This window comes from Poecile atricapillus, chromosome 3 (assembly GCF_030490865.1).
Source record: "Poecile atricapillus isolate bPoeAtr1 chromosome 3, bPoeAtr1.hap1, whole genome shotgun sequence".
NCBI lineage: Eukaryota > Metazoa > Chordata > Aves > Passeriformes > Paridae > Poecile > Poecile atricapillus.
Genome location: NC_081251.1, coordinates 49,562,641 through 49,586,799, shown reverse-complemented (window position 1 = coordinate 49,586,799; position 24,159 = coordinate 49,562,641). Strand labels below are relative to the sequence as shown.

At 44.9% G+C, this 24,159-nt stretch overlaps 1 protein-coding gene across 1 annotated transcript in view; it reads right to left on the bottom strand.

Annotated features, from left to right (window-relative positions):
* Positions 1-20,448, bottom strand: part of SLC35F1 (solute carrier family 35 member F1) — a 236,365-nt gene extending 215,917 nt beyond the window's left edge. Inside the window, exon 1 of the mRNA XM_058836760.1 lies at positions 20,079-20,448. Coding sequence (XP_058692743.1) covers positions 20,079-20,281 — 203 coding nt within the window. The 5' untranslated portion in view covers positions 20,282-20,448. The remainder of the gene's footprint in view (positions 1-20,078) is intronic.
* Between the last annotated feature and the right edge of the window lie 3,711 nt (positions 20,449-24,159).

The window sequence follows — 24,159 nt, the reverse complement described above, 5'->3', positions numbered from 1 at the left end:
ATTGTATATAATCAGGCCATGCAAGCAAACAAGGAGGCAGCTTATTTACAGAGACTATTCTGTTGGCAAGAAAGAAAGCACTACCAAAATTAAACTGATAGAGAACTTGATGCCAATATTATACATAATTCAACAGCATCCCAATTACATTGCCCTTTTATGTTTTTCTGAGCTTGCAGTGAGATGGAAGAGACTCTTCCATACCTGTGCCATGGCCTTTCTAGCCTCTTGCTCTCTTTGCCAGCCAGTATTTACAATACAAATTAGAATAATTTATAAATCTCTTTCCTGCTTTTTCATTAAATAGTCCAAGCCTCCTGACAAAGGGCTAGTGTTTGTATCCAAGGGAGAAAACCAGAAGCAAACCTGGAAAATACCTTGCTCTAAAGGCAGGGACTGCATGTCAGAACATGGGTTAAAACTAAAGAAGCTTTTTTTTCTTTGTTCATACCACTGCATTGTAATTATCCCATTACAGCATTAATCTTTCCAGCTGCAAATAGCTGATTTTATGTATACCCTGTTATGTTAAAACTGCTCTTCCACAAGAGGAGATGCTGTGCCACACCTGATTTTCTCTGCAGCAGGAAGAACCATAGCCCTGAGCAGACGAAGCCAGCACAGGACTGCAAAGCCCTGCACGTGATGACAAATGAGGCTGCTGCCACAAAGACATAATTTCCAATCCAATGGCTGCCACATCAAACAATTTCAGTCACAAAAAATCAAGCCTTAATGTAAGTTTGCTTTTATTTTTAATCAGACACCTTGCTTTTATAAGACGTTCTAAACAGATTAAAGTCATGGGAAAACAGACCCAGCATACTTTTGCTTTTCAGAGCCCCTTCAAGCCTACATATTTAAGTAGAGCCAAACAACTCCATGAAAGCCCAAACAAGTTGGAGGAAGAGGACACAGGCTAGTGACTTCTCCCAGCAGGCACCAAAAGCCACTGTGCTATTTCAGTCTCAGAACCCTGAAGTACTTTCCCCAAGAGACCTGAGCATCTGACCCTTGCCTAAGAATATCTTCCTCTGTGAGAAGGGCAAGAAAAAGAAGCAGCCAGGCTGGGGAGAAGAAAGAAGGGGAAGCTGCAGGTGAAGGGGTGAAGGGAACAGCAGCCACACAGGAAGCAGGGGAAAAGAGACAACTAGCTTCACAAAAGTCAAAGAATTAAAAGGACAAAGATAAAATAAAATTGTTTCCCAGGGCAGATGGAGCCAGCACAATGCTGCAGGGCTCTGTGCTAAAGCCACCCCATGGAGTAAAGCAGGGCCATGGCTGGCAGCAGTGACACAAGTGGCAGCAGCAGCTGCTGCCATGCACCACAGTGGCTCCTGCCAGATGTGTCTGGTGGCCCCAAAGTGGTGAGAACCCAGGGGTTTTAGTAGTGAGAACTCAGGGGGTATCAAGAGGAAGTTTCTTCCTTGCATTGCCAGCAGAGGTAAAGAAGCTGTTATCTATCATTCTGCTGGGCTTCAAGGTCCTGCAGCTGGAGAACACCCTCAGCTTTCTGCCATTGCAGCAAGCTATCTACTCCCAGCCTCCATCAGCTTCCCAGTACAGTCCCACTGAGACCTGGAGGAATGTCACCCAAGAAAAACCCCAAGACCCTGGCCCACCATTTCCACAAAGGGGAGTCCTGGCACAGCAGTGGATGCAGGAGGAGGACAAGAAGTTTCAGGACTTCTGGAAGGATACAGAGTGATGGCTGAATAGGATGCACTGCACAACACCAGGGCCTGTGTAATCATGCTGATGTATTCGAGACAATCACTGCTCACATATGCAGGGCTGCCTGAAGTAAGAATCCCATTGTACTATTACACTGCATTAAAGCGGAAAAACTCCAAACAAACACATTGTATTGGGAAAAAAAATTAAAAGATATTGGCTTGAACAGTTTCATGGGAAAAATGGAGCAAGAGGCTAAGTTTGATAGTAGTGGCAGCAGCATGGGTGTGGGCATACACAGGTTCAGGTCCTTGTGTGGATCACAATCATCATGATGCAGAGCCACTACAAGTATGACAGGAACTGAAAGTTGATCTGTCTCATATCCCCTGCAAGCCAATTCCAGATGCCAAGACAGGCCTCTGACTGTCAATGGCAAGGCCAGAGGATGTTATTTTCTTCTCTGAATAGTACCTCCAAGGCTATTAGTAAGTTTAACAGGTGCTACCTAGAAAACACCACCTGTCTTGGGGCCTTTCACAGTCCTCTGCTGACCAGGAAGAATGTAGACTTGAGAAAGGGTTTTCCACGGGCACCATGAATAGGAAGGAAGGGAGTGTACTGCTATTTAACTGGTTCTTGTTCATCCACACAGGAAAGCTGATCCTGGAGGATACAAACTGAATAAACACGACCTTAGCCTGCAGGCCTTGAGCAGCAATCCTGCACACTTCCAGTTTAAAACTCCTTGTTAAGGGAAAGAAGTAATGGCTGCAGTGCCATAGACTGGGAGTTAGGTCCATTTTGATTGCTTCTGCTGCAGCTACTCCAGTTTGACCAATTCTGAAAGATCATACATATTTGCCATACACAAGATGTAACACAATTTCTTCAGCCACAGCTTAATTATCAACAGTAGTACCTGATACTCCTCAAGTACCGAAATTACAAATTAAAAGCAAGCCAATATTATACACCTATGGTCCTGCACATGGTACAGTCACATCTCTGTGACCAGTGGGACTAAATTAGTAACCCAAAACTAGGATACCTAAGCATGCACTGAGTGCACACAGCTATTAATACTTCTGATAATCAAAGTTACCTATTTTAGCACATTTGACTCTGATGTGACATACCAAACAATGCCAATATCTTGCCTGCCGTCTCCAGTAAAGGTAATTCTAAGTTTCCTCAGACATATGTTGCGTATACAAATGTGTTTGTATCAAGGTGACATTCATTAGAAAAAGAGAGACTGTGCTGAATCTCACCCCTCCCTTTGTTTAAGGTTAAGAGAGAATATTGTGCATTTGATAACTTATCCCTTTAAACTTGTTTCCCTTCATGGGGTTTGGTTTTGGTGTGTTTTCTTCCCTGAGAAGCAATATTAAAGGTAACAGAGACTTTAGTGCCTTCAAGGAAGAAAAAACTCCTCAAACTTCTGGACATATTTTTCCAACCATTCTAATAATGTACTGAGGGAGTTAGGACTGCCTTTCAAATGAACAGGCTTTAACCTACAGGAAGACTTTTAAGAATATTTGCATTCACTGCTGTTCAGGTTTCTGGACTAATGACATGGGAAACATCTATTTCTCTCCCATTACCTTGGCAAATAGTCAAATACAGAGCACGGTCCTGCTGTAGGTTGAGACACCATAGTAATTCCCTGTTGCTCTTTTTTAGGGTACAAAGAAAAACCAAAGACATACACATTAATTGCCTACTGCAAACCTTCAAATAATAACAAACACAAAACAATCCATGCACACCGCTTGAAGACTATGCTTCTTATATTTCCCAGGCATGCACAATCTGCTGGTCACACAAAGACTACATGGACAGAGCTGGAAGGGACCACATCCCTGTCCATTTTATAGCTGTTCTTCAGAAAAATTCCATGACTCATAATGCCAATAAAGTGAAAGGCAGTCTAAAAGCATATACCAAGTTACTCTGACTTTTTTTACAAGTAGGAAGCAGAAAACCTCTCCATCCCATTTTTTGGGGGGTAAAAGCAAATAAAGGCGCCTAAGGAGCAGCTTTAACTAGCCTTTCAGGCAATTTACAAGGATCTGTAGTCGGCACCAGCCCTTAAAAGATGCGATTAATTGTCATAGCAACGAGGGCATGGAACCACACGCACTTGGGCTGGGATACAGGGACAGCAGTGTGCCCTCTTACCCACACAAGCATCTCAAAAGGGTAACGGGCTCCTCGAGGGGCTTCATTGTTTGGGCACAGTTAATCCTGTATAATAGACCCTCTTAACCAGGCATGGGGGACTCTCCCCTCACTCCCCCTTCCCTTACAGGAAATATTGAAACCATGGTGCTGCTGTGGCTGTGGAGGGAAGCTGCATGTCAGGGAAGGAGGAGGAGGAAAGGAGAGAGTTGCACAGGCAAAGGAAACAAAACTGGGGATTATCATGTATCTTGGGGTCCACCTAGGAACTCATCTTAAGAACTGATATACCACTTTTTCCTGCATTGTATTGTATTTTCTTTAATCATACCATAAGTTTCTCATCTTCTTTCCCTCTTTCAGGACACAAGTTTATGAAAACAGCAAGTGTGGTTATACAACAGCACACCTGCAAGTTCATTGGCCATCTCTGCCTACCTAAGGTCAGAGCAGAGCCATAGCCATCAGGAGACACCAAAACAGCAAGAAGCAGGTCCTTCCCTCCATGATAATTTATTTCCATGCCACAGAAACATACTCAAACACAGACAGGCAAAGTAAGATGGAGGTTTTGTTGTGTTGCGTTTCTCCACTCCCAACAAATGGGATTCAAACACTGGCAGGATTTACCTGAAAGCTTCTTCCCTAGCTTCCTGCTCACTCATTTTGGTACCCAAACACAAATCACTGTGTAATGCCCTGTAGCAAGGTTGCTGGGCTGAGTGGTATTTCTTTGGGTGGTTTTGCATTTTTGGGGTTTGTTTTTGTTTTTTTTCCTGGGGGTGAGAAGGATAATCAACAGAGCCTGTACTCCTACTAATAGACACCTTCCCAGTCTGAAGATGATCACTCCTTTTTCCTCCTTACTTGTTCTTTTGGTGCTTTAAATACAAATACTTTGCTTGCTATAGAAGTTGTTGTGAACTGATACATTGGAACTGTACAGCACCTCTATACAACAGTATGGCAAGTGAAAATACAACAAGGAGGATACAGGATTGATTTGGGAGGCAGGACTAACAGAGAAATGCTTCCAGAAAGCTGTGTGTGTCAGTACAGTCTTGTGACCATCCCCAACGTGGGCAAATTGGTGGATATTTTGCTTTTAAGGAATTATTTTGGTAACTGAAGTTGTGGGATTACAGATCAGAGGTACAGTTTTAGCAAAGCTTGTGCATGGCTGCTGGCCCCAAGAAGAAACAAGTCGGGGAATGTCATTAAGCCTCCAAGATCACATCAGCTACCTAAAAACAACTATTCACACTGTAACACAGGAGAATGCTGTAATACATTACATACTATCACAGAAAGGGAAACAAATTAGTTCAGTGGCCACTGATTTTGGCCACCACTGATTGGGCTATTTTTTAGTCAGCCATAGCAAAGAAGTTACCACACACCTTGACAGAGAGGCAGAAGTGCATCACAAAGCACACAGGAGTACTGCTGCACTATGCATTAAATATAATGATTTTAGACCTGCTGAACACGCACCTCCTCTTTTATTTACTGTGAAAAACAACTGTTTCATGGATAAGGCTCCCCTTCCATTTTCTAGCAACAGGGAAACATACAGTATGCTTATACTAAGCTTTTTCACAAATGCCTACCCTCACTGAACTCAGGCCTGCCTAAAAATAAATAAATTTTAACCTGTAACAAAGACTACTGTCAATTTAGGGCTGCATTAGACCTCCAACATCAACCTCCAACACCAAGTACTTACAGGTCTAAGAACGTTTTTCCACCAGCCCCATTCAGAATCACACTACCTGGTATCTGGCAACCTCCTTTTTCCTCTCTGCATATACTCACGCTACTTTACCCCTACCTGAGGGAGGAATTGGCTACAGCTGATTGTTTACCAGCTGTCAATAGCCAATGGGTCTCAGATGTGCTCATTTTCTCACAAACATCAGCACTAAGATTTGTTACAAGAAGTCAGGAGGAAGCTGAGGACTTTGGCAATAAGTAGTTATCTCAGGCATGGCGTTACAATACCGATGAGCCAAATAAAAAGCTTGAGACAATAGAAAGGTATGCTTTCCCTCCCTTCTTTCCAGTTTCTTTTACCTCCTGTTTTCCTCACCTCCTCTGCCCTTGCTCTTCTCTGCTCACAGTCTCCTTCCTTTCATCATCAGTCCAGACTAGTTTAATCAAAAGTTAGCTAAAAACCCAGCTACAACAGCAACTTTTTTCAGATGGGTTAATAATCTCTGATTTTAGTGATTTGCCTGTGACAGAAACCAGACCTGGTTCAGCAAATTCAGAAGGAGCAATTTGGTCAGGAGCAGGGAAGAGACAGAAGTGCAACCTCCTTTTGGCAGTTCATGATACTCTGTTAGGAACAAACTCATTCCTTACCTAGCTCTGTAAAATTACTTAGTAGTTGAATCTTCACATGAGGTAACTTGTGACCCTCTCTTAATAATTTCTGTGCATAAGTGAAGGAGTGATGGATTTGGAAATGCTTTCTTCCCTCTATCACTTCTTCTATTTTTTTTTTAACAGTCTCCTATTAAACCAAATCAATATGTGTATGCCAGTGCTTTATTCATATAGAGCACATATTCACATTGTAAGTATCTAAAATAATACTAAATATGCAAATCTCAGAAATTATGACAAGTTTGTCTCTAGCACATTCTTAGCTCCCTCCCTTTTGTTAGCAGTTTCACACAGTGTGATGAGCTTCAGCCAGGATCAGCTCTTCCCAAATGATTGCTCTCTGCTGCCATACACGTCTCCAATGAAATCAGTGTAACTTGTCTTTGGGGGCAGGAGAAAGGGTTAGCTCACTAACACACCTAAGCCTGTGCTGGCAATGCCTTTTGTGTCTGGGTTACATGGCTGGTGGATCATCTCCAGTGTCAGGAGAATTTCAGCTGCCCCAAACTTCACTTGTTCTCACCCATGTACCAGCCTCATAGTCCATGTGTAGCTACATGATAAACTACACTGGAGATAAGATCCATCTGGAAACACAAACCAACAGCAGCAGAAACTTCTTCCCATTTTTTTCCCATCTGACTCAAACCACCAACCTTTTCTTGATGGTACTGTGCAAACACTTCCACCAGCAAAACAAAGGGGGAAGAAGCTGGGGACAGGGTCAAGAATAAGAACAAGAAGATAGGAGTGAAACAAGGAGCTCTTCTGCCACCTGCCAGAGCCTCATTCTGCAGCCCCAAATTGACACTGCTTTCAATCCCAGACCACTTCAGGTGCTCTTGGGAAACCTCTCATATTTTGAGAGAAGGTACCTCAGGAAAGTCAGATGCTTTTAAAAAGCTGTCTGTCCCTCCTATTTCAATGCCTACATGTACTGCACACATTAATCATTTTGTTTCTTGGCAAAGTTTGCCCATAAAGTTTCAGAGAAGCACTATAGTCACTGCAAACCAGATGCTTCTGAGTACTATGCTCTGTTTTATAGCACTGTGTAGCATTTTACAAGCATTAACTAATCAACAACTCTTCCAGGTGGTTAAGTTTAATTGTCCCCATTTTACAAGTGCTGAACCAGACCCAGTGAGGTTGAGAGATTCACCCAGGGCAAAAAAAGCTAATTGGTGTCCAATTCTGGACTGTAAATTAGAAGCTACTGTATGGAACTTCTCTCAAAGTCCTTTAAAACACAGTATTTTCCCTCAACTGCTGCTGCAATACAGCTTCTCCTAAAAACAAAACAGGCAAAAGCCTACCCCTTCCTGTCCCGCACTGCACACATTGGTAAAGCTGCATTTTGTCCACCACTTGTCCTGTAATTATTTAGTCTTGCACAGCCAGGATGATACAAATCACCCTGCTCTGGCTTTGGTCTCAAACCCCACAGCTGGGTCAGGCAGACAGTATTCATGGGGAAACTCACCACTTTTTTAACTCCGATGCCTACTTCTGCATCATACTTATATATGATATATTTGGGGGTGATTTTTTCCCCCCTCAGTTTCCCTTTATCACCTGGCTGATCCTTTTGTGCATGCTAATTTCATTTCTCAGGCTTGAGCTTTTAATGCCTAGTAACTGCAGTGGTGCACAAGCAGCAGCTACAGCAGCAACAGTTAAATACAAGCCAGAAATTGGTTAGATAAGCAGCATACTCAGTGAATACAGCAACTTTTACTGAAAAACAAGAAAGAAAGATTGTCTGGAGAAGAATGAGTTTCACAGAGTTTCACCTTACAGACCACTGGATGAAACATTATCTCTCTGTGTATGCAGCTGCTGTAGATTTCTCCACATAAATGTCTGATGAGCTGCTTGGAATTGAACTTAAAGGCTGGGCTGAGACCAAACAGTCTCTGCAATTCTCTTCTGTTCTGTTCCTACAGAACATTTCTGGTCTGTCCAGAGGAAGGAAGGACATTATCCCCAAACACCACTGGAGGTGTGATGGGAGTAGAAACACCAGTGTTAGAACTGTCTGAGGACTTGTCTCTCCCTCCCATCATCGCTGTCTACCAGTCTTGAATTGCAGCAGAGGCAGAGGTGATCAGTTTTCTTACCCCAGATTTCTTCTGGACCCCACTTCTTTTACTTCCCACCATGAGCTTTGAATAGCTCAAGCTCTGGAAGGAAGTGAATGAGCTCCACATCAGTTACCCATTTCAGCTGGTCTTTGCAATTGCTCCTCAGCCAAACACTGCTGCTTCTGAAAGATAAATGCACGCATGGCCGCTGCTCAAAGAAAAACATGCAAATACACCACATTTGGCAGGCAACTTAGTATAAATTACATTTGTACCTTTGTTCCTTCTCCTGCTTTGGGCCTGCCACACAGAACAGCAGCCAAAACGCATCTCAAAGATTAGGTCTGGTCTCAGAGCATTAATTTTGCACACCTAAGTTACTGCTAGACCCAATGACTGGAGTATGATCACGACTCATTTGAAGCTTGATGCATGGCATTTTGTTCAAATAAGTGCCCACATAAATGGAAAAATAATCATTAAAGGACAAAGAAAAAAGACAAATTTAAAATTGTTGGAGTGTAATGCTTCACAATAAATGGCAGCTAAATACTCTTGAGTGTAACAGTGTTTTGGATGCTAGTAAGAACATTCATAAATGAGAAAAGAAATTGGTATTGATTCTGTGGGCTCATGTCTCAATACATCTATAGGTTGTAATGTAGGGATAAATCTAATAAATTAATCTAGCTGAGTAATAATAAGTTCCATTAACACAGTAATGCATACAAAATCAATATGTATGGACAATTTCAGACATCAAATTTAACAGAAATTCTTCTACAAGTTAAAATGTGTTAGAATTTATTTATTTATAATGGGAAGTTGATTTTAGGTAACTAAAAGATGTCACATGCTTACACACAGTCACAGACAGAATTTTTCAAGTGAATTACTAGGGAATTACTTGGTGTCAAACTCAAGTAACCTCTCTAGAGCAGGAGCAACTCTGAATCCCAGGGATTTTGCTTGGTTAATATAAATCCAATATAACTCTTTGATTTCTAGCAACCACCCTTCAACCACCACCATGGCACTGCATCTTACCTTGACCACTTTGCCTTAGTCCTTGAGTGTATTTCTGTTACTGCAACAGTTGTTCTGCTGTCACCATTATGTGTAAATGAGAGAAAACTTGGAATTTTCAGTGCCAGTAAGAGGTGCCTTCATACATGTTTGATAACCATCACACCACCTTGCCCCTGTGCTTCTAGATTAAATCCTCCAAAAGTTCTGGAATCTACTGAATGTCTTTAAAGCCATGATTCCCCCACCACAGACTGGACCCAAAAAGAATCCCTTTAAATATATTGTCAAAAAAATGCTGGTGAGCACCAGCAGAAAGCAAAGCAGCGTTGGCAGAAGAATGCGAGGAGGCAGCAATGGAACAAGGTCTCCAGGGCTACCCACAGGTGTTGTCTGCTCTGGGACAAGCTGGACAGCACTTTAGCAAATGCTGAAAGTCCTTTTTCTACAAAGTGTTACACTAAGTACATCAGGGACCTGACAGCAAAGGTCAGATATCAAAACCTGACTGAAAGTTACCTGTGCATGCCTGGTAAGTTATGCAGGAAAAGGAGTGTCCTGGGGTGACTTTATGATGCTGAACTGTGCCCCCATTTGTCTGTTTAGCCAAGAAATAAGTTCTGTGCCATTAAAATGAGATCTGAGAGAAAAGGAGGAAGAAGGAAAAGTGGTGGAATTTTTCTGTAGCTGTATTCAAAAACATAAAAATAAGAGCTTTAGCTCTCTCTCTGTGAATGTTCTCTGCAGCACGGACAGGGACAGAGCTTGCCTTTGCTTTTAGTTCATTTTTTTACCTAGCTGAGACAGAGAAGTTCCCCAGACTGTAGCTTTTCTTTTCCTGGAACTGCTCAGCCTGCTCTGGACAGAAAGCCCAGACAAACCCCAGAGCTCACACCTGTGGCCCAGCGGGGCCCGGGACGCGGCACTTTCCAGCGCAGGAGGGACTCACAACAGCCTGAGCGAGCCGAGCTACACCCCACGAGAAGGACTCTCTGTCTGCATTTGCCATTTCTTCAGAACAGCAAGAGGTTCCATTGGTTAATAGTATTCATTTTCTCATGTCTGTGAATATTTTGCTTGTCTAATAAGCAGCTTTTTGCACTTTTCTCCAAGGAGGTTTATCTTTCAAACAAGTTGGGGGGAAGGACCGCTGCATTTTGCCCTTTAGGGAATCATCCCTTTAGAAGTTCCCTTCCAAATTTGTCCCAAACCATGACAAGGAGGCACTTCAGTTGGTCATTACTTATATTTGGATGATGGCTTTTTCCCCACTATATGGGATGAAGCTTTTTCTGCCTAAGGTTACTTAATCCTCACACCTGGCCTAATGAGAATTATACTTACAACATTAAAGTTTTACTTCCTTCAAGTATCAAATCCCATACCATTAAAATATTTTCCAGCTCCCTGCTCAGCTCTTCTCATCCTACTTGTTATTTTCTGTCCTTTCTCACTTTCAATCTACCTAGGACAATTCCTACGGACCTCAATATAGTGGCAGCAGGGAGTTAAAAGAAACATATTCAAAAGCATTTCATGCTTTCAAGCAGTAGCAGAGAGGTGCAGCAGAGAGAGACAAGGAAAGCAGCAACAGGAGAGAACCTCTAAGTTTCATTACAGCACTCAGCTTCAAGTAAGAAGAGATTTCGGAAGGCAAATGACCCAAACCAGGCAGCAGAAGCCACCACAAATACAGAGCTGTTTAAGCTCCTTAAAATACATGGGGCTCAAAATAAACACAAGGTAATTAATTTAATTTTAATAAGTATTTTGTAGGATTTGTCTCACCATCATAGGTCAAAAAAACCCAAAAGATCCATGCAGAATAATATTGCACCTTGGGAAAGCCACAGAAGCACCTGGGTAGACAAAGACGGAAATCTTGGTAAAAAACAGAAAGCATCAGACAGGGTACAGCTTATGCCTTACCCCTCCTTGGAGCATTTGGCCCCTACCTTTCAGTGACTCACTTCAGGCCTCCTCTTGAAGAATTAGACATTTACCTCCTTTCTTCATAAAAAAGGAGAGAGAATTCTCCCTGCTGCTACCTTGCAGTCACCACTCTCATTCAGCCCAGCCCAGCTCCCTCAAACTCCTCTTTCCCCTGAAAAGCACTGAGATAGCCAACTCAAGGCTACATTAAGGATCAGAATTTTAGTTATTAGGTTGGAGAGATCCAGGAGTGGAGCTGTGAAGCTCTCTTCTTCTTCAAAGAGTTGATTAAGAGGTATCAGAGCAGGAACAGATTCTGGCATCTCCCTCCCACAATGTCAATGGCTTCTTGTCTATTTCACTAAAGAAGGGGAAAGATTTATACCCCACTTAACTCATATTCCATTTCTACCAAATGGAAAGCAGAAAAAACCAACTCCCATCACAAAATACTTGCCAGATGAGAAAACTAATGAGAATAAATGTGGCACAGAAGACAGCACCCTTTTAAAACCAGTGCAGCTGAATTGCATACAGTGAAGCTTCTGGACACACATGCAACAACTGCTTTGGCAAATGAACACCAAAGAGTACGAAGTAAACTAATGGCCATCACTATAATGTTTCAAATTTTGTTTTCATTCCATTATAAGCTAATAGTGGCTTACAGGTTGAAATGAACACTAGGGTTATGGTCTTGCTATAGGACATAAATTACTTCATTTATCTGTATTAGAGATGCAGCAATCTATTTCAAGCATAGTGTGCTTTTGTAAATCAGCATCTTGAAGCCTGAAATGCTTTGGAGGATGAGCTGGGGGAGGGGCGGGGAAAGGCATTTTCTAGTTGTAAACTTTTAATTTTCAGAAATTCTCATATTTTGCATTAAGACAAAACCATGACCTTTTGAGGTTCTTCATCCCAAAGGAACCTCACAGTACATGTGCTCACAGCAGCCTTCAGAGATACAGCAAAGCAGAGTTAAAAATGGTCTCCTAAAAAAGGACTCCCATCACCAGATTACCATGAAGTCTTACTTGCTCTCCAACCAAAAAAATCTAGTCTGGACATTAGACTTACCAAGCATGCAGTCTCAAGAAAGACCAATCCTTCTTGACAAGGTTTTGACTCATCTACATTTTCTATTAGGCAAAAAAAGTTACAACAAAAGATTCACTGTCCAGCTCCAAAGTTCCTACAGGCTGCCACAGGTCAGACCTATCTGGAGTGTGACCTCTTATATTACATGGGGATCAGGCAGTGTAAGGAAGCAAAGGTGACCACCACACCAAAGGGATCTGAAATTATTGACTGAAGTTACTGTATCAGCTACAAACAGAAAACTGGCTTAATAAGACAGTCCCTATCTTTTACTGTGAAACCTGCATGGCATCATTTGTGGACAGAACTTTCTGGTGAGATCAAGGGTCAGCCACCTGCCCTAGGAAATTATTTGGCCACCCCCGTGTCCCATGGCACATCCCAAAAAGCCTTGCAGATGTACGGCAGTGTTGCTGTATGGACACGGTCACCCAGCACGGCCAGGCTGTGGGGACACTCCTTCCTGCACTGAGGAAAAGGTGATGCATGGGAGTCAAACCTGCTACCTCAATCGTTTGGTGTCTCTGAGAAAAATGACTGAGAGTGAATATGTACTGAAGAAATGTTTTCTAAAGTCACGAGAGAAACCAAGACAGAGAAAGCTGAAAGACGAACTTCAAAACTTGAAGTGTTTTCAGTAAAAATCTCAGCTAGATGGATGACAGACATAAATAAGCACAGACAGGTAGAGTAGGCAGTTCACAACATGAATCTCAGAGCCACCAATACTTACACAATTTACAGTCATAGCAATTTATGAGTCCCTATACAGCTGTTCTTGCAACAGGTGATTTCAGCGGAGTTTGAGCTCAGCTCACAAGCCTTTGAGCATGTTGTTGGGCTTGGGAACTGATTTTTTGTAGTTTTTAATGTCAAGCTTCTTCAGCAACTTCTTTTTCCTAAGATTTCCTGTTAATTAGCCCTAATCAGTATTCAAGTGCTAATCTGTGAGGCTATCTGCTGACTTAAAGGAAGGGAACACCTCACTAATAGCCCTAGTGTTTCCCTCTGCCAGCAGAAACAACCCCGATAAGGACAGAGACTCCAGCCATCTCCAAAGAGACAGAGCCACAAAGAGCCCTTCTGATCGCTGCTGGCATCTGGCCTTCCCCTCATTAGCACATTAAAGCTGCTCTGTCCATCCCATAAGAGCCACTCTGTCCATTCCTCCCGCTTTCTCTATGGAGCCATTTATGGTGCTGCTCCTTTGAAACCCCCCTAGTTCAAGAGGCAGTAACCCCTTCCCAAAGCCCACAGCACAGCCAGTGTCAAAAATTCCCACTTACAGACAGGCACCCAGTAAGTAGTGGCATTTTGAATGTCATAGGTAGACAGAGGACACCCACATATTCTGCTGTGCCAAATTGCCCCTCCTAGGGAAAGTCTTTTCCCGCTCAGGACGGGGACCGACAGGTTTGGATTACAGCGCACTTACCATATCACATCACTTCAAACAACTCCAGCTTCTGAACAGGACCAGTAAGGCCTGTATCTCCTAAACTGCAAATTCTCAGGAGCAAAATAAGGCAAGAGGGACAAAGCTTCCCAATCCAGGCTTCTAAACCTGTTAGAAAATGACACTCAGACACTTTGAAACCAAACTTGGACAGGTTTCCAGTGCATGCTACATTAAAAACATGGACGCTTTTTGTACTTCAGCTGATCTTCGCTCTTAAATCAAAGCATTTTGAGTTTACTATGGCATGCCAATAAGTAAGTGTGCATTCCCTGAAATAAGTTTGGAGAAGAAGAAGAGCATCTTTTTCTCCTGTTTTACAGGTACTTCCCTTATGCTCCCTAATCATCGGGAACACAGCTAATTTGCAGAAGTTGTTTGCTTACAAAATGGCGATTACAAGGAAACTTGTAAGAAAATGAAAGAATGGACAATTTTTCATCACTTCATTTCTTTATCATCTGCCAGGATGCTTTCCCACAGGCAGATATGACCTTCCTATTTCCTCAACCAAAAAGTATAATACTAACAGGCACAAGAAAGCCAACCTACTTGCTTTATCTATGCTCTGATCTCATTTTCTTTGACTTACTTCAGAATGGTATAAATATTTTTCCCTAAAAGGAGAGCTCTGGTTATCTGAATTGAGCTCCGGCTCATTCTTATACTCTCACTGTTATTCTGGGTGGACTTTAAGGAGCTATTTGTACTTTTTAAGAATAAAAATCCCAAAGGAAGCAAATTATTTTGTTTTGAAGAAGAAAGCAAAGCAACTGAAGGTCATGAATACTCACTCTTTTTTTTGGATTCAAAAATGATATGTTTGATCCTTGACTTGCTTTTCATTAAGGAAAAATGCCATAAATTATTTGGTTTGTTTGCCTCTCTGATCAGTCAACTGAAAGACATTTTTGCTTTGGGGCAATGAAACACATCATCTCAATTTTATTATTATTCAGCTCCAAGTTCTTTTTAATATATAAAATCCCTGTGTCTGATTTATTATGCAGGTGCATGTTATTAGGAAAAAAAACCCCACATTGGGTTATAGCTTTTGATACTTGCAGTGCCATTTAAACAGCTCCCATCTCTGAAGAGTTAGTAGCTTTGACACACAGTTCAAGTTCAAAGTTAGTCAGCTAGTGGGCCAAACTCTTCCTGAACTCCAGTATCAGGGAGGGGCTGAGCCTGTAACACACTGAAAAAATCAAAAGTTTTACTCAGACCGAGCCCAAACAGATGACCTTTCTTTCAAAAAGAATCTAAATTGCTTTTCTTCATATAATTTTGTTCAATACATCACTGCCTAATTTAATGAATTATACTTACTAAAAATATTTTTATCTTCCTTTTCCTAAGACAGGAATTAGACCATACACTGGCTTTATGCAGAAGGCTGAAGTTTATTTGACAAAGTAAATAAGAAAAGAAGAAGAGAGAGTCACACTGCTCCACAGACTACTTTTGCAATTCACTAGTGCACAGAACGTAACTACAAAGCTATTTAAAAATGAGATGGGACTGAATGGCTGAAATAACTCTTATTCCATTTTCTGATTCAAGTTGAGTATGTCTCTAATATTCTGATATGATTTTTAGAAAACTTCTGAGAAATACAAAGTGCCATTCAGCAACTACCAGCAAGAAAAGGCCCACGAAGACAACCTTGAAACAGCAAGATAAGGCACAGCCAGACTTTATAACTTGTATTTCTTAAGGAAGCACTAAAAGATAGAAGTGGGAAAACCCAGAAAAATGCATGTGCCATCCAGCTTTCTAAAAAAGTCCTTGACAAGGAAAGCAATACAACACCAGTGCCTTAGACATTTCTCTGGAGATCTGAGTTCATTGGCACGGCTGTGGTATTTTTTGTTTCCAGGAATAATCTCATTTACTTAGCTAAAATAACTTTGTCATAGTATCTAAAGATATTAACTCATTTTACTTGCAGAAACTTCATTTTCCCTCCCTATCCTACTGTCCAGGACTACAGAGATAATGGCCTTGTATAAGGAGGTGTCTTTCTTGTTGGCTTTTGTTTGGAGAAAATTTGCAAGAATCCCCCAAAGAGATTACTTGGCAACCTGCTCCCCCTGTGTTTCAGCAATGTTTATTGTCTGTCCAGTTCGTCTCAAGAGGTGGTAGCCAGATTTCCCAACATGGAAGTTTCCCCTCAAAAAGTTTCAGGGGACACAGGAGAATCTGCCAGGCAAGTCCCTGCCATTCAGATCACCCAGGGAGTGCAAGAAAGGGAGACAAGCTGCCCCTTGTGCTGGAATAGAGACAGATGGAGTGAGCTGGGACCCACCAAAAGGTATCTGAAACACGCAGGTGCTGGGGCGGAGGCACAGAGAACCACAGAACTCCAAACCGCATAATTTGTTTTCTATCTTCCCACTTTCCTTGGGAGTCAACGAGGAGCAAGTGAGTCACTGCTTATTAAGTGGTCCGCTGCAAGCAGACAGAGTTTGTGGAGTCCAATTTTGGCTTCATAAAAGTTTGGGGAAGCAAGCAGTCAAGCAGCCATCATTATTCTTGCTCTTCCCTGCAACATAGCAGGGCAGAGTCAGTCAATGCTCAGCCAATGTCACAAAGAAGGCACCAGGCAGGCCCTTGCAGACGGGATTTATGGACCACAGGTGTGAGTCACAGGTCCAGGAGCATATCTGCAGCACAACATTTCCCCTTAATGCAACAGCAACTCAAAACCATCCTCTCCCAACTCAGAACAATAGAATCATTAAGGCTGGAAAAGATCTCCAAGACCCTGGAGTTCAACCATTACCCAGCACTAGCAGGCCCACCATTAAACCACATCCCTAAGCATCACAACTACTTCAAGGATAACAGCAAATTTGATCCTGCTGCAACAGGTCCTGTTCACCATCACTGGCAGCCCAGAATTAATACATAAACTATTCTAGTAAACCCCATAATTGCCCTGAGCATCTCCAGTCCTTCATAACTCAAACCATTCATTTTTGTGTTTTAATTTCTTTCTGCTTTCTTGTAATGGACAACTTTTTTCAGAGTGCACTGTTTGCTATGATCACTGAACTAGACTTTTACAGGCAATCAGCTCTGCTTTCAGTGCGTTCTCTCTCAAATAACCTGCAGGGGTTGTTCCAGCATTTCTCTATTGGGATCTACTAAGGGAACAGAGAGGAGACATTGGAAGGTGAAGTTAAAATAAGCTTCCATAGCTTGTAAAACAATTTTAATTTAATTGTTTAATTTTAATGCCTGAATTGCCATGGAAGGCAATTCGGGAATCAGCAAGTGCCTGGGTAACTGAACTGATAGAAAGAGAGTGAGAAAGAAACAATGATCACTTTCTGCCAGTGTCTATGTCCTTTCTCCTAATGTCTTGTTTCGTCCTTGACCACACCAGAGTCTGTCCCCTCCCTGGGCACAAACTTCTTAGCAGGGCCTCTTGTGACAGAACAAGGGTTTTAAACTAAAAGATTAGATATAAGGAAGAAATTTTCTATTATGGGGTTGGTGAAACTCTAAGAGAGGGTGCCCAGAAATGTGGTAGATGCCTCATCCCTGGAAACAATCAGGGTCAGATTGGATGTGACTCTGAACAACCTGATCTACTTAAAGATGCTCCTGCTGATGGCGGCAGGGGCTGGATTAGGTGACCTTTAAAGGTCCCTTCCAACCCAAACCATTCTATGATTCCACCAGCCATAACCAGGTTTCTGGCAGCCCCAGATGTTGTCAACGTTTTCATTTTGATGTCTGCCTGAAGATTCCCTACTTTTTGTAGCAGAAAACAGAAGCACAATGAATCAGTCAGGAACCTTCCACTAATCATGGAATTCCGAGCAAATGGTGCACACAAAGCACAGATAACACAGGGAAAGTGTTACCCTCTTCTGGGAGAAAAACAATTGGAAAAGCCCATGTTTAGTTTGTTGGGGTCTCCTACTTCTTTTTAGGGATATGCCATACATACTTCTTTCTTTACCACATGTGTTTGCAGGCTATTGTTTCCATACAGGATGAAAATATAAACATTGAGTCAGAATTCATTTCACTGTATCAACAGAAATACTGATGAAAGCTGTGATGTTACATGGAGACATCAGTTCCCACGTAAAGTTGAAAGAAACTTAAGGAAATCGAACTTTTGAAAAACTTCCATTGATACACAACATGGGACTGGCTAAGAACTAAAACATCTCAGTAACATATCTTCTCCTACTCCATAAACCACATAAATTTGGAAAAATTTTACTCTTATTTCATGTTTGAGGAGGAGATAAGAACACAACTCCCATTACTTAGGCTGCCCTTATGGGCTATGGGAGATCTCATTTCTAGGTTCGAATTTATGAATTGGAAGAGGTTTGAACTTTGGTCACCAGAGCAAATTTCTACCCTTCCCCCTCTTAAAAAAGAAAAAAAAAAAAAGCCAAAAAAAACAAACAAAAAAAAACCCTAGGTATTCTCATTTCAATCATATAGTCACATATAAAGAACAACAAATATTGATTTGACATTTTATCTACAGCTCAGTCAGAAACATGCATAAGCATGGTAACTGCTGTATGAATTAATCCAACACCTCCTAGCCATGAAGAATGTGGTCAATTTGATGACACCCCAGAGCTCATTATTATCACACTTGCATAGGAAAGCCTGCTGCTTTTGTATCTGATCTCTTCACCACATCTTCATATTTCTCTTGGTGCCCCTGGGAAAAAAACACCCTTTCTCTAGTGTCTTGTTTGTAGGCTGACACACACCTCAGGATGACCAAGCAGGAGGGCGGGATCTGGCAAGCACAGGACGCCTAAGATGACACGGACTGTGGGGCTGAGGAATTGAGTCAATCTTACAATACAGAGAGTTGCAAAATGCATGTGTACAAGAAAATGTGTAACTGAGTTGAAGCAGCTCTTACTTGTTTCAACTTCGTTTCAACCCTTGTCATGCTCAAATAACAAAAGATAAGCATTTCCTCGTCACTGAAGCTTTGGAGAATCCTCCTGGAATGGTAATTAACTGCGTGTAATAGGGCTGTTCCGAGAGCAAATAGCTTCACGTATTTTTAACAAAGTAACACTTGTAGGAATTGTAATTTTTTAATATTTAAAAGCTTCATCTTCAAACCTAATACTCCCATGTAGAATAGCTGCGTTCAGTTGCTCGTCCATGTTACATGAATCTGAAACTAAAGCCGGGACAATGAGGCCAGGGCTGGTACGCACCATCCCATTGCTGCAACTGCTCTGTTAAGCACGTAAGAGTCATTAGGCAGTGACAGAGGCATTAGGAGTGATAGCTCCAGCTGGCTTTTCAGACAGGAGCTCCTTCTGGAGAAGAGCAACCAGTTAGGCACTGGATGGACTCTGTTTTGTGGTAAAACCCTCTGCCCATATCAAATGCAGCGCAAAAGAAACGGCCGGCAGAGAGGGGAGCGTAAAGGATTCACTAAGATGATTCCAGCGTTTTCTTGTGCCTTCGGTGAAATAATTTACTCCGAAGTACCCTGCAGTTTACCCATCTTCGCACTGACCACTCTGAGCCACACGCAGGGGCGAACCGAGCGGCTCGCCTCTCGCCAGCAGCCCCAGCGTGCTGCTCCGGGGGCACGCGAGCTGCTCGGAACCGGGCAAAGATCCCCCACGCCGCCACCCGGCACCCCGGAGCATCAGGCCCCGGCCGGCCGCCCCAGAGGCCGCCCCTTCCCCGCCGCCCTCTCGCCCGCCGCCCGCGCTCCAACTTCTCCGGCGGCGCCTCCGCCACCGGCCGGGCTGCGGCAGCGGGGATGTCTGCTCCCTCCTCCCGCCGCCCCGAGCCTGTCCGTGACGGGCCAGGAAAGCCGGAGCCGGCGGGAGGCGCGGGGGCTCCGCTGCGGAGGTTGTGCTTGTGGACACGGCAGGTGCGACCGGCACCGGCTCCGGCGGGGAGGGCTCGGGCTGGAGGCTCACGCCGCCGCCTCGGAGGCAACAATGGGCCGGGGGAGGCTCCGCGCCGTCGCTCCCTGCCTGCCCGGGGCTTCTGTGTGGAAAGGCGCTGCCAGCCCAGCCTAGCCCAGCCCGGCCGAGCCGAGCCGAGGCAGCCGCCCCGCCGGCGCCTTCGTGCCCCGCTGCTCCACTCCTCCAAGCGGGCCGGGCCGGGTCGGGGCCCCTCCGACGGCGGCCCTTGGGACCTGCGCGCCCCAGGGCGAGCGGCACCGTGCCGTGTAGCCAGAGCCCCGCTCCATCCCCTGGCCTCACCTGTTCAGCACTTTCCTGATCCTCTGGCGCACGCTGGAGGAGGGCGCGGAGATGCCGCTCCTGCCGCCGCCACTGCCGCCCTCCGCCGGCAGGTTCTCGATGGTGGCCACGACATGGCTGGGCTGCGGCGGGTGGTGCGGCGGCGGCGGCGGCTGCGGCGGCGAGGGGTGGCGGTGGTGGCGGTGGCGCTCGGGGGAGAGCATCGCTGCGGGGCTGCGCCTCAGCGGAGAGCGGGGCGCATCCCGGCGGGAGGGCGGCGGGCGCTGCTGCCGCCGGCGCTGGCTCCCTCGGCTTCCGGGCAGCGCCAGACCCTCGCCCGCTCCTCCCTCACTGGGCTGCCATGCAGCGAGGGGCGGGATGCTGCCGCCGCCGCCAGCGAGTGCCGCTCACGGCCGACGAAGTGGCAGCAGTTTGGCGACCCTCCTCCTCCTCCTCCTCCCACACCCCCCGCGCCCAGCCGGTGCCTCCCCCCGGCGGAGCCGCCGCCGCTGCGCCGCCTCGATCCCCTTTGTTCCCGCTCGCCACCGCCCCGCGCTCCCCTGGCGCACGGCTGCTGCCGCGGCTCGGCGCGGCGCGGAGCCCCCCGAGCCCCCCGAGCCCGGCGCGGCGGCGGCGGAGCCCTGCGCACCGCGGTGCCGCCCGCCGGGCGCGGCCGGGGCCGCCAGGGGGAGCCCGCGGCGGCGGCAGCGCCCCCGCGCCCCGCGGAGTCGCCGCGCCGGGACCCCGGGCAGCGCGGCCGGCGCCGCTCCCGCCGGGCTCCCGAGGGCTCTGCCGGCCTCCAGCCCAGCACAGCGCCGGGGGCGGGGGGAGCCGCGTCGGCGGGGCCCCGAACTTTGCCCTATGAAATGCTCATCGGTTTTCTTTGGGGTGTTCAGCCGTCTGTTTGGGGTGGGTATTTTGGGGGTGTTAAGTTGTCTCTGGGTTGGGGATGCTCACAGCTGGGCTGCAGGGCACTTCCCCCCCTGGCCCGTGCTGTGTGATCACCCGGGAGTTGCCGTACACTTGTCTTCGGAAACCCGGCGCGGCCGGCGTCGTCTTCAACCAAGTGGGAAAAGTGTAAAGAGAAAAACCGCTTCTGAACAACGCCCTGGCTCTTACACTGCCAGAGGCACGTAAGGGACTGAGGGAGGCATGGCAGTCGCTGTAAAGTTCAGAGCTCCATACATTTTTCATAGAGACGGTGCACTTGAAGTTCATGCCTGGGCGAGGCTTGCTTAAGTGTTGTATACCTCTCTTTCAAATACCGGGAGACTCCCCGAAGAGAAGTGGAATGAACGTAGGTTCAATATTTCTTACTCTAAAGATAAAGATATTTCACTTCAAAAATTGAATTAGGCTCGGAGGAGGTGTCTTTTTAATCGATCATATCTCTCTGAAACATATTACATGATAATTTTGCTAAGTCCTTTAAGTGACATACATTTGAAATTTCACCTTCCTCATTCTATTGTTCCACTCATTTTTGTCAAGGATTCTTTCCCTGTATTTCTGTTTATGTGAACCTTACACAAAGGCGTGAAGACGAGATGAACATTCATGATACGCAGGGAAATGCGGCTGTAAAGCCAGGCAGTGTACCCCGGGGAAATCAGATAGATGTGATACTAAAAATTATATTTGCCTTTTTTTTAATTTCTTCTTTTTTTTTTTTTTCCTTTTTTTTTATTTTTAGGTTTCAGGTCGGTAATGTCTGTTTACAGGAACTCTTCCTTTTGCCAATATCAATGTTTAATATGTCAGTTTACTCTGAGTACCTCAGCAGCCTCTGTCTAACAGGTCTTCGGATGAGATCCGGTGGAGCATGTTGCTTTACCAGAGGAATGCTTTTGAAGATGGGGCTCACTCACTCGAAATCCTGTAAAGTTCATTCTCTGTTCTGGGCAAACAGCCAGCTGTTTTCAGCGCGAGCCGAACCTCAGTTGAATCGGATTATGCTACTAAGAGATTCTCCTCTCTCCTATTCCCCCCATGGCAACCACATGTTTCCATAAGTGGAGAGAAGATGAGGTTCATTCTCCCTGGCAGCTCTTGGAAGTGGAAGGGACAGAGGCTCAGAAGCTGCAGTGCCCTGCAGCCCAGCGGTACAAGGCTGGCTGCGGGGCTGGCAGCCCGGTGCTGCCGTCCGTGCTGAGAGCCGGCACCGCCTGGGTGCAGCTGTAGCATCTCCCAACTCACACACTCATCTGTGCCCTACGTACCTCTGGCACCTGTTTGCTAATGTTTCCATGCCCCTTGTTAAACAGGCTGCTTCATCACACCGCGGCTGGATGAGTATTCTGGAGGCGCTCACTGTGACGGTGGGAGAGGGTTTAGGTCAGAGATGTGTTTGCTTCTGGGTGCTCAGTGGCCATTTCAGACTAATCCGACAGCTGAGTGGATCAGAACAGCAGTGTTTGTGTAACTTTATTCCCGCTGATTACACCAAATGAATGCATACCTGAAGTCCAATTTGGGATCTGCCCGTAAACTAGGGGGGCTGTAGGGAGGTGCTGTGCTCAGAGCAGCCCCGTTATTTGGCAACCCCCTTTTTGGCAATGCAGAGAAAAACTGTAGGTCTGTGCAGACAGCCCTGCTGCCATCGTGACAAATGGATTTCTTGCGCATGCAGGACCGTCATAAATACGATGCCAAACTTTTGCTGTGTCCAATGAAATTGTTTCCAATTACTTTTCACTTTGTCTCACTACCACACCACACACATAGCATTACACCATCCCATGGCTTCATGCTTTTAATATTGCAGCTTAGCTGTGCAGGGTTTCTTCCATGGTTAGACAAAGTACTGGGAGGAGTAATTATATGGGATGCATTCTGTTTAATAATATAAACAGTGGACTGCATCACACAATCAGTAGGTACTGACTGAGAGCAGCATTTTTTAACATTTTAATAATTGCTCAAGATGCTGTCCCTGTGGCTCAGGGTCCCCCAGTCCTAGCACTCCTGGCCCGATTTCAAAGTGCTAAGTATGCCTTGCTCCCTTTTAACTGTTAGTTCCCATGCTGACATTCAACTATGGCACATCTGGCATTTTCATTTATCCAACACCCAACAGGAGCAGTTTTACCAGAACATAAGCATAGAATCCGTATAATTGTGAAAATTTATTTTTTGTTAAGCATTTCACCCCCCAGCTGAATGTGCTAGAGGTTAGTCCTATGACTCCTTTTTGTTGTTTACTCTGAAGAAGCAATTTACCTTCTAGCAACAGTCACCATGAATAAAAGGAGAAAAATTCTCCACGGCCACCAGAGTTCACAGGGTACCAAATCCTTTCAACTTTTGAGTTTCTGTCAATAAAGGTGTACAAAGCTGTTGTTACAGCAACCTCAGTGACTGCCTAACACACTGCCCAGGGGCCTGGCCTAAGCCTAAATCCTCGTGCCTGAACCACAGTCCTTAAAATAGATGGGGAAGTCCTCTCCTGGAGCTCTGATCTCGCAGCTGTGCTCTGATCCTGCTTGAGACCTGGAAGGCCCTGTGGCAGGACCAGAAGCTAACCACTAACTAGAGGGACAATGCAGTACCAGTAAAACTTGTAAGTAGGGCAGCAGTACTAAGAAGAAATTTTTTTTAACGGCATGTGCTTGTACCCCCAAGTAGGTTGAACAGTCTCAAGTCTGGACTTGGGCTCTCACCTCAGATTACCCAGATTTTAGAGGTTTGAAACTCAGTCTTTCCTTTTCCAGCTGAGTCACCTGGAACTGCTGAAACTGCTTTTCTGTGGTACTGTTGGCATCCTTTGGTTCCCAGCTCCACGAAAAGAACCAGAACCCCAGATTTCAATGGTTGCAGTTCTGTGGAACACTTCTGGGTGTTGTATTCTCAAGGCTGTTTGTCCTGTGGAGATTCAGTCAGACAAGCCAGACTCTTCTGTCACATTTTTTCAAGGGTGGGAAAACTGAGGTACTGGAGCAGCTCTATGTGCCCTGTCATTTTTCAATCAACCTTCAAGGATGCCAAGAGGAATAATCATGATCTCTTTTTCATTCCTCTGAATGACTATTATATATTTGCTGTTTGATTTATATTGAATATATAACTTCTATGTTGATATGTAAATTTTAATATTTGATATAAC